The sequence below is a fragment of the Polypterus senegalus genome, chromosome 10 (genome assembly GCF_016835505.1).
Source record: "Polypterus senegalus isolate Bchr_013 chromosome 10, ASM1683550v1, whole genome shotgun sequence".
In the NCBI taxonomy this organism is placed as follows: domain Eukaryota; kingdom Metazoa; phylum Chordata; class Cladistia; order Polypteriformes; family Polypteridae; genus Polypterus; species Polypterus senegalus.
This window is the reverse complement of record NC_053163.1, coordinates 29,878,948-29,889,313: the sequence shown is the minus strand read 5'-3', so window position 1 is coordinate 29,889,313 and position 10,366 is coordinate 29,878,948. Positions and strand designations below refer to the sequence as shown.

At 35.2% G+C, this 10,366-nt stretch overlaps 1 protein-coding gene across 1 annotated transcript; it reads right to left on the bottom strand.

Moving 5' to 3' along the window:
- Positions 1-1,301: 1,301 nt before the first annotated feature.
- Positions 1,302-10,337, bottom strand: polr2f (RNA polymerase II, I and III subunit F). The gene is made up of 5 exons (XM_039765604.1): positions 10,215-10,337; positions 9,355-9,424; positions 6,154-6,284; positions 5,978-6,049; positions 1,302-1,663 (listed from the first exon to the last, which is right to left on the bottom strand). The coding sequence occupies exons 1-5, from the start codon at positions 10,232-10,234 to the stop codon at positions 1,573-1,575; spliced, it is 384 nt and encodes a 127-aa protein (XP_039621538.1). The 5' UTR covers positions 10,235-10,337; the 3' UTR covers positions 1,302-1,572.
- Between the last annotated feature and the right edge of the window lie 29 nt (positions 10,338-10,366).

Sequence of the window (10,366 nt, the reverse complement as noted above, 5' to 3'; positions counted from 1 at the left end):
CAGCTGATGGAATAATCTGAAATTTCAAGTCTCAAGACTTTATATCCATTGCTACATGGCAATTCCTACAAGACGACAGGAGGCTATTTTTATTCTCCAGCTTTATACACAATAGGTGGCATGGTGACCCAGTGGTTAGTACTGCTTTCTTACACCTCCAGGGAGTCTTTATTAAAATTCTAGTCCTGTCACGATCACAAGTGTACCCTGCTATGAACTAGAATTCCATCATCCACTGCTGGTCACCAGGTTGTGCTCAACATTGTCAGGACAAGCTCCACCGCAACTCTGAACGTGACTAAACACAGGAACACTCAGAAAACAGATTGACAGGACATTTGAATTTTTTTATACACATAAAAATTTACACAAAACACAAGTACGTACACAAACACACACACACTCGCGTTCAAACAAAAGTTTGGAATAACCCAGAAACATTCCCATTTTTCAAAGAAATTGATTTTTTTTTTTTAAATCAAGGTACTATTAAACTGATTAACAACACAGCCATGACATCGCTAATGTTGCAAATGGCTATTACTACTTGAAGTGATTAGTTTATAATTTTTTATTCACACACATTTTAGCATCCACACTTATATAAAGCTGCATTCACTCCATAGGCATTATTTCTCATTTTCTTCAAAGCAGAATCAATCTGTTTCTCTGTGAAACACAAAAACAAGTTATAAAGGTAATACTCAACAAAAAGGATTAAAAATGGACTTGCTGCTTTTCAGTATGCACCAATTACTTTAACTAAATCCATAAGACCAGTACCAAGCATAAAAGAGCAAGTGCCTCATTAAGCATTGCCGATTTTATATAGAGGAGGTATTTGTAAAAGTATTTATGTAGCCCAACTACAGCACATGTAAATTCCAACTCACAACATAGATCATATAACTTTGTCAATGCTTAAACTGAAAAGGTGACAGTATAACTTAAGATACTGTTAATGACATCTCCCAAATTGGCAATTAAAAATAGTTATTCAATGAAAGTGCTGAAGCACTGAAAAGAAGCTGTGTGACATTACCTGTACTGAAAAATCTTTCCTTAAATTGTTTACACTACATGTCTAACACAAACTTTTACAAAAGAAATCCAACATTTTCCTATGTCAGCTTTTAACATGCTGTAAAAACAACATAAAATAACAAAACAACCAAGATCATTCCATTCAACATTTGCACGGTCATGTACGTTACTGAAACCATCCCACTTAGTTATCGGTAAACCTCACAGAAAAAGCACTGATAACTGTCACTATTCAAATTATACACTGCAATCATTGCTGTCAGCTTTTAAAATATTTATTAGTTTCACTGTCATCTTAGAATATTAACACAAAAAGTCATACGCATTATATGCTACCAGATTCGTTTGACAAAAAAACAAACACAAAAAGAGAAGGCTAGCGAGAGCTGAATGTCCGTTGAGCTTTGTCAGATTCAGTGCTTGTGGCATTAGATCTCCCTCTAGTGGAGAAAACATCCCACCGAAATATAAAAGAATACAACACATAACAGCACTAAAATTATTAAGGAGGAACAGTTTTTCTGATGTTCAGTCCGTAATTATCAACTCATCACAGCCCCAGTCCTCGTAGCTTCCATCTGGAAGGTAGCGTCTTATAATAATTGGAATCTTTCTGGACCTGGTTTAAAGAAAAAAAAGTTATGCACTGTTTTATACATTAATTACATCATACAAGCGATTGGTATTAGAAGACGCAATAGCCTCATTTTTTGGGATGGGAAAAAAAAAAACACATAAAATACAATATTATATTTATAATTTTACAAACTCATTCAGTGTAATAAAGAGTGACAAAAGAAAGAACTTTCCCAGAGGTAAAAGGCATGAAAGACACAAACCAAACTTAGATGAAATGCCAATCCACAGCAAAGCACACAGAAATGTTCACCTTTACTTGCTGAAATAAGAACAAATTAGAGCCAACGATCAATCCAATCTGCACAGATCTGTGGGCAGCAGAAATTACAATGCCCACATAAAACTGAAATAGACATGAACAGAATGTATACGCCTGGCTTTAATTTGAACCAAGGATTGCAGCATCAGTGCTAAACACCTTAACACCCACCCGCCAAAAAGTTTCACAATCACATTCATACACACCAGCATAAGAAAATGTATACTTATTCATTAGAGGCCAGTTCAGATTCACCAATTAACCTAAAACTTGAGCAAACTCATATGGACAAGGTGAAAATGTGCCACCTGCACAAGGACCAGGACAGAATTTGAACTCGGATTACTGAAGAACAACAACTAAAGCATTTAACGAGGTTTCTTTCTACTTGTGTTTACGGTTACTTATTATGACTCATTTTTAATGTTTATTCTCTGTGGTTTTTACTGTAACAGATTAATTCTGACAAAACTACAACCCCAAATCAGAAAAAGTTGGGACAGTGTGGAAAATGTGAATAAAAAAAAAGAAAAAAGCAAGTTATAAATTCTCCACAAATTTTATTTCATTGCAGACAGTGTGAACACAAAATAATTCATGTTTTTTTTGGTCAATATCATTTGATTTGTCAATAAACATCCATTCTTGCCATTCAGGCTTGCAACACATTTCAAAAAAAGTTACGACAGTACAGCATTTACCACTTTGTACAGTTCCCCTGTCTTTTAACAACACTTAAAAGACGTTTAGGCATTGAAGAAATCAAGTGACTAAGTGTTGCAGGTGTTAGTTTGTCCCATTCTTCCTGCAAACAACGTTTTAGGTGCGCAACAGTACGGGGTCTTCGTTGACACATTTTTCATTTCAAAATGTGTCAAACATTCCCTATAGGAGACAAATCAGGGCTGCAGGCAGGCCAGTCAAGCATCCGCACCCTCTTCTTACGCAGCCATGCCTTTGTTATGCGCGCAGGATGTGGTTTGGCATTGTCTTGCTGAAATAAGCATGGGCGTCCCTGGAAAAGACGTCATCTTGAAGGCAGCATTTGTTCCTCCAACACTGAGATATACTTCTCAGCATTGATGGTGCCATCGCAGAAGTGCAAGTTACCTTTGCCAAAGGCACTGACACAACCCCATACCATGACAGACCCTGGCTTTTGGACTTGTATCTGGTAACAGTCTGGATGGTCCTTTTCCTCTTTGGTCCGCAGCACACGGCGTCCATTTCTTCCAAAAAAGATGTGAAAAACCGATTCGTCTGACTACAATACACGTTTCCACTGCACAATGGACCATCCCAGATGCCTCCGAGCCCAGAGAAGTCGACGGCGCTTCTGGACACTATTTATGTAGGGCTTCCTTTTGGCACAGTACAGTTTTAGCTGGCATTTCCTAATGTAACTACGTACTGTAGTGCTCGAGAGTGACTTCCTGATGTAGTCCTGAGCCCACGCAGTTATATCATTTACTGATGAATGACGGTTTTTAATGTAGTGCCGTCTGAGGGCTCGGAGATCACGGCCATTCAGTTTAGGCTTGTGTCCTTGGCCTTTGCGCACGGTAATTTCTCCAGATTCCCTGATTATTTTCACTATGGTATGCACTGTAGAGGGAGAAATGCCCAAATTTCTTCCTATCTGTCTTTGAGAAACGTTTTTCTTCATCATTTCAAAGATTTTTGCCCGCACTTGGTGGCAAACTGGCGATCCCCTGCTCATCGTTGCTCCTAAAGGAGTAGGCCTTTCCTCGATGCTGCTTTTGTACCGAATTATGATTGCAATCACCTGTTAACATCACCAGTTTCAAATCACATCATTATTTAGTTATTATACCTCATTACTACCCCTGAATTGCCCCCATCCCAACTTTTTTTGGAATGTGTTGCAAGCCTGAATGGCAAGAATGGATGTTTATTGACAAATCAAATGATATTGAACAAAAAAAACATGAATTATCTTGTGTTCATACTGTCTGCAATTAAATAAAAGTTAAGGGAAATTTGTAAATTACTGCTTTTATTTTTTTATTCACATTTTCCACACTGCCCCAACTTTTTCTGATTTGGGGTTGTAAGAAGCTAGCCAGTGTAAAACAGTTTAAGTAAACTGGTCAAGTCAAGCCATATTTTATATGGATCTAATTTTTTCCTAACTTACATTATTCATCATTCTATTGATCACATGCCCATTAGCTTGACATGACAGCTGGAGAACACGCCATGGTCTTCTGGTGCTTTATTATATCCACTCCAATGACAGACATTTTCTGCAGTTAACCTTCTGAATACAGTGCTTTGAATAACACATTCTTAAAGAGATGTCAATTTGGTGTTTCTGATTTTTCTGTTAAATTAAATTAGTTTGGCCATTCTACTCAGACAAGAAATTTTCACCCACAGACCTGCCACTGAGTAGGTATTTGTGATTGATTACACCATTCTCTGTAAACTCCGGAGACTGTAGGGCATGGAAATGTTTGGAGGACAGCCATATCCGAGATACTTGTGCAAACAAACGAAACTGCTTGAATTAGGTACCTCTCTCATTCTACTATTTGACTGAAAAAAAAGCTAAGCTTCTTTGGTCATGTCTGTCATGGAATGATAGTGCTTTATTTATCCCAAGGGGAAATTCAGCTTTTAAAGAAACTCGGGAAATACAGAATTAAAACCAACAACGACCAGCCCCTTTATACACACACAAGAATTACAAATATTTATATATGCGTATGTATGTGTATATATTTTATAAAATATATTAATTATAAAAATTCACCCACATAATTGGCTGTTTGGAGTTCTGACAAGATGAACACAGTGAAAACACCCCTGAGTAATGCCTCCAGATGCTGCATCCCATCTCTGGAATCCTGAGGAGACTATGGTCTTAGTTCATCATCAGTCAATACAATGCTTTTTTATTTATCTGTCAACTGACTGGCTGGATGTATTATCTGTCCTGTTAGTTTGTATTCTTGTCTTATGTTACTGCTGCTGTATTAGTTTGAATTTCCCCATGGGATTAATAAAGTTTATCTAAATCTAATTTTAGTGTAATGTGGGTGCTGTTCTTCTGGTTGGTTACCTAGAGTGAAACTGTTGTCCTAATGTGTCTTGATGTCCTGTGTGTCTTCAAACGCACCATGCACTCAAAACTGCCACAGTGTGTTTTTATGTGCCCTAAAGCAGAATATAGAACCACAAATCACTAGTGACTGTCTGGAAAGGCTCTGGCTACCAAAGGCACAGAATTATAAAATGTAGAAAATAAACTGAATATTATTACATGATAATCCAGATGAATATAAAACAATACTCTTATACAGTATATGAAAAGGTGCAACCTCATATCCTTTGCAAAATGTTACACACGCATAATGCCATAAACTATAAGTTGATCTATGAGTTTGTGACTTGAGAACCTATGTATTCATTTAGAAGCAGAACTGAGTAATGCAAACTAAATGCAGGCAACCCTTGTGGCACAGACAATGTGCGAGAGGGAGATATGGAGACATGTATAGGGCAATTACTGTAGTGTCTTTCATTTTACCCTTTAGCTAATGCTTTCAATACTGTAATAGTGCTCAGAATTCATCTTGTACTCAAAAAAAGTTTAAGACTTTTATTGAGAAAAAAAGAAAAAAAACAGAGGCAATGAAAGCACCAATAATCACGTAAATGAGGAAATATCCAAGCAAATTAAGCAATTCAATAACAGAAGACGTGCGTTTTTTTTCTCCCTACAAGGAGAATGTGCTGAAGGATACTAGATACTCATCCACATGCATCATCTCCTTCAAACACACTCCCACTGAAGTGGTGATGTTGATGTATATTCTATATTTTACTGTCCTGTTAATGCAACTAATTAAGAGGGAGAACTTAACAAATAAAACAAAAAATGCAATCAGTAAGCTGCTCGTGCATAATCACCTGAAAGATTAACCAGCATTAAGCAGCTCCTTCAAGTGTGATTAGATGTCACAAAAAAAAGAAAAAAAACACTTAACTATAAATGTTATATCTACTTACTTGAGCTCCTTCATGGCAATCTGGAGAGGATCAGTTTCTCCTTCCAATTCCACCATCACTGGAGCACACATACTAAAAATTAAAAAAAATGAAACCTCAATGCCTGAAATCAACCAAATATTTCTAGCAAATATATATCTATAAAAGTCAAATCAAAAATGGATGGAATAACTTACGCTATCTGAAGTGCCCTTGTCCCTAGCACTCTGGCTCTTTCATATTTGGTCATATAAGAGGTAGTAATACGTTTCTGGTTGGGCTGTTGCCCTTCTCCTGCAGGCAGAATCTGTACGTTTTCTTGATCATCCTAAAGTAAAGATAAAACACATGACGTGGACCTTAAAATAAAAAATAACTGAGCAAAAGACAATAGGTAAACTCTGTTCATATGTTTAATGGCCTAAAACATGGATTTACAGAATGTCCAAAATGAGCAATAATAATTTAGCAAAGAAAACTATTCCTTAATCAATTCATTTGTACAAAAATTTTTTGTTTTGCTGCATCATCATTTATGGATTATAGCTTCTTGTTTCTCCACTTAAATTAGTTTGTGAATTACTGACTTAGCAATAATCATCATTCAAGAATTCCTGCCAGCTTGTGCAAGAGCTCTGTGTGGTGTACCAGAGAACTCAATTTTTGCTATAACAATGCTTGCAAACTGCATACTTATATAAAAAGCTAAAGAAAAAAAAATACAAATTCTGCGCTTAAATGTGGACAGTGCATTTTTCAGTGTTATCCCAACACTGCTTATTATATGCAATCCGTCAGAAAATAGCTGTAATATATTTTGTTTTGCAAGGACCAATAAAATGCATTGTTTCTACACTCCTACAGATGGCACACAGCAAAGTTATTACCAATATATTGATTACCTATGAATCACACAGGCAAAAAAAAAAAAAGTAAAGCTTATTATGAATTAAACTATTCCAAAACCACTTTTGACATTTGACACAACAAACGAAGAACAACCAGTATAAAACAACACTGTGAAAAGGAAAAAAAAACACACTATGAGATGGATCATACAGTACTTCCATATAAATTAAACTTTACTGACACTCTAGGAAATGACTCAACAGAAGAGTTTACAATAAAACTGAATGTACAGTACAATATTACTGAATCAAGTACATTAACTTCCATATTATTTACTAGAAACACAAATGTAGAGCAAAATGAGCAATAAATCAAGTGAATCAATTTAAAAATCTAATATTTAATTTGAAACTAAACACATTAATTCAAATGAAGTGAAGAAGCTGCATGGATAAAATGTGCCTTAATGTCTCTGTTCACATTGACCTTTACAGGTCTGATGTGTGCGTGTGTTTGTCAATTTCTTTCACGTTAACATCAAGCATAAGCTCTGGTTTATGTGTGATTATGGGTACACATACATGTATATTTAAATAAAATATGTATCTCAGAAACTGTGCAAAACTTTTATAATCCATTGACTGCAATAATCCCGGTTAAATTAATTAATTTCTAAGGCAGTTATTATTGAAACATAGGCTGAAAGTTTTTTTAAATTATATAGGGATAAGGACTGAACTAAAAACAATAGGATTCAAGCCTGTAACAATGCAAATATGATGCAATTTCTCTCAAGACAGGAACATTTACAAGTTGTCATTATACAGGCAGGGTGAAGGGTGGATCTCGGAAACTGCTTATTCTAAAAGTGCTCTCTTTGCTAAAACAGTTGATCTCAATTTTTAGTCCTCCAAGGTTCCCCAGAGAACAGCAAGAAAAAGTGAGGGCCCCCTAAACAAGCCATGATATTTCCCTTCTTGTACCTTTGCTGCAGTCTTCACAAAGGTTTTTTTTTTTTTACATTTATTAACAAAGAATATTTTTTTTAAAACAAAGGCATTTTTTAACAAAAGCATATTTGCAGCTAGTTATAGTACACCACCTGTGTTTTTAAGCATAAAAAAAACACTAAAAACTTAGAGTAGCGCCTACCTACATCACTTAAAATGAGTTGGCTTTAAGGATAAATATCTAGTAATTAACAGAATACAGAATTTCTCTGCAGATATTTGTGCTAACAAAAGCTGCTCCTTGGCTTCATTACTTTTCAAATTATAAATAAAATGATTAAAAATTTCTGAAAATGAAAAAATCAAAAGTCACTTTTAAAATACAGACTTTTTCATTTTGTGACTTAATTCCAGAACCTACTTCATTATCCTCTGGATTCAGAACTACCAAGGGGAAATGCAAATGCAAACAGCAATCATGTCAGAAAAAAATAAAATAAAAAAAGGCATTACGTAGGGTTGTTGCAGTAGTCAGGTAAGCCGCAGGAAGACTAGTGATCAGCTATGGCATCTTTGCAACAATAAAAAGTGAGCAGAGTGATATTAGTGACACGTGCAAAGTTGACCAATCATATTCTTCATGAGACCGTCACATCCTTGGTATCATTCGAAAACACTACATTTCTTTATGGCACTGTGACATGCTAGAACTTTTTATTTGTTGGATCACAGGTGCAACCCTTTCCCGTTCTAACTACAGGCTGGTAGCTGTGGTGAACTTTGCTGTGTATGTTAATGCGAGCGGACATTGACGACACATTCACACGTCATTAAAATGAATTCCAGCTCAATTATGTACAGATACAATCTATGAAATAAATGCTATAGAGGGTCTTTGAGAAAACTGACAGTTACTGCTCACCAAATGTAACAATTTGGATAAAAATAAAGAGGTCCACTTTAAAAATATAAATTTGACACTCCAATGTAGCTTGATTTTAGTGATTCGAGTATTTTACTATTTGTAATTTAACAATTATTATTAGTCATCTTGCAATCAGCCTGATTGGGAACCTCTGTCCTAGAATGGAGTCATCCAGGAACTGTGCACTACACAAAAAAAACAAGTTTAATTTTAAGATGTGAAAACGTATTTTTTATTTTACACAGAGACGCAAACACACACTCAAAACACCTGCACAGACACCATGCAAAAATAAACTTTTCTTGCCATTTTTAACATTGTACAATAAGAACCTGAACCTCAATAGCAATTTTTTGATCCCATCACCAAACTTTAATTTACATGGCAGTAAAATGCAAATTCATTATTAATTCTTCATTTATTTATTTATTTTTTTTAAAGGGGTTTACCGTGTATACACCCCTTTGTTTTATAACTACTCATACAGCATTTAATAATCAACTTTATGCTAAGAATCACAGGGTTACTATATGAAAATTCAAAAACGGACAACGCTGTGGAAAAAGCACTTGGAAAAAAAAGCCAAGTCATTAAAATAGATGTAATGAAACCACATGAAACAAAAGCGACAGTTATCTTTAGGGCAGCAGTAGCAGTACAAGCAGTAGACTTACATCTTCTGGATTTTCCAAATCATCTAATCCTTCATCTTCTTCGACATCATCAAAATCCCCATCATCAAAGCTTTAACACAAGAGAGAGTCATTTAATCATAGGAAATTTCACTGTCACGCAAGTCGACCATAATAACGCCTAAAACTTTATACAATTAAAGTTTGATTCTTAAAAGTCTTAAAACTCAAAGTTCTGACGTTGTTTACAAAACCTAAAACAGCAAACAAGAGTAGTATGTACATATCGGTTATGCAACACTAATATATATTTCACATAGAATACGATTTATTTATATTCCTAAATTAAAGGGCAACAAAACTTTAGTAATTATGTAGAGATGACTAAAAATTTCACTCACACGCAATGTAAAATAAGAATATGTACAAAAATGCAAAATATACTTTTTTTGCAGATTTGTAGAACAGTAACTCAACCCTATGTTACTACTTTACAAGTGAATAATAAATAAGTGAACACTTCACCACTAAACATGATGTCTTGGGGGTTTCGTTATATTTAACCTTTCGTTTTAGAAATTGTGATTCTTTTATGAATCCAACACCTGCACTAATGGTATTTGAAAACTGAAAATTCTAAATTAAAGCGTTTTAAAATAAATTGTGTTCTAGCACTCCGTGAAAATGCTATTCACTTTCTTTAAAGTTTAAAAATACTCTAACGCATTTCTCCTGACCAGCATAACTGATAATCGATCATTTCAAATGTTACAAAACAACGAAAACAAACGCACACACATTACCTTCCTTTGAAAGCGGCGGCCAAAGTGCGCCAAACAACAACTGTTCTTAGAAAATCAATGTCGTACCCTTCTTAAAAAATAGAATAACGGTTTACTCACTTGTCTTCGTTATCAGACATGCTGAACTTTAAGTGAAGAGATAGTCTTCACGATTAATTACACCACTACAAACAGACACGTTTGAGAGTGGCGTACTTTTCCTTCCGGAACCAAACAAAATATGTCCGTCTAACGTTTTTACTTCCGGTCGT

Coding starts and splice junctions, on each gene's coding strand:
- polr2f (XM_039765604.1), bottom strand. CDS start 10,234: ATGTCTGATAACGAAGACAA. Junction 9,425..10,214: donor ATGTCTGATAACGAAGACAA/GTGAGTAAACCG, acceptor CTTGTGTTAAAG/CTTTGATGATGGGGATTTTG. Junction 6,285..9,354: donor ATTTGGAAAATCCAGAAGAT/GTAAGTCTACTG, acceptor TCTTTACTTTAG/GATGATCAAGAAAACGTACA.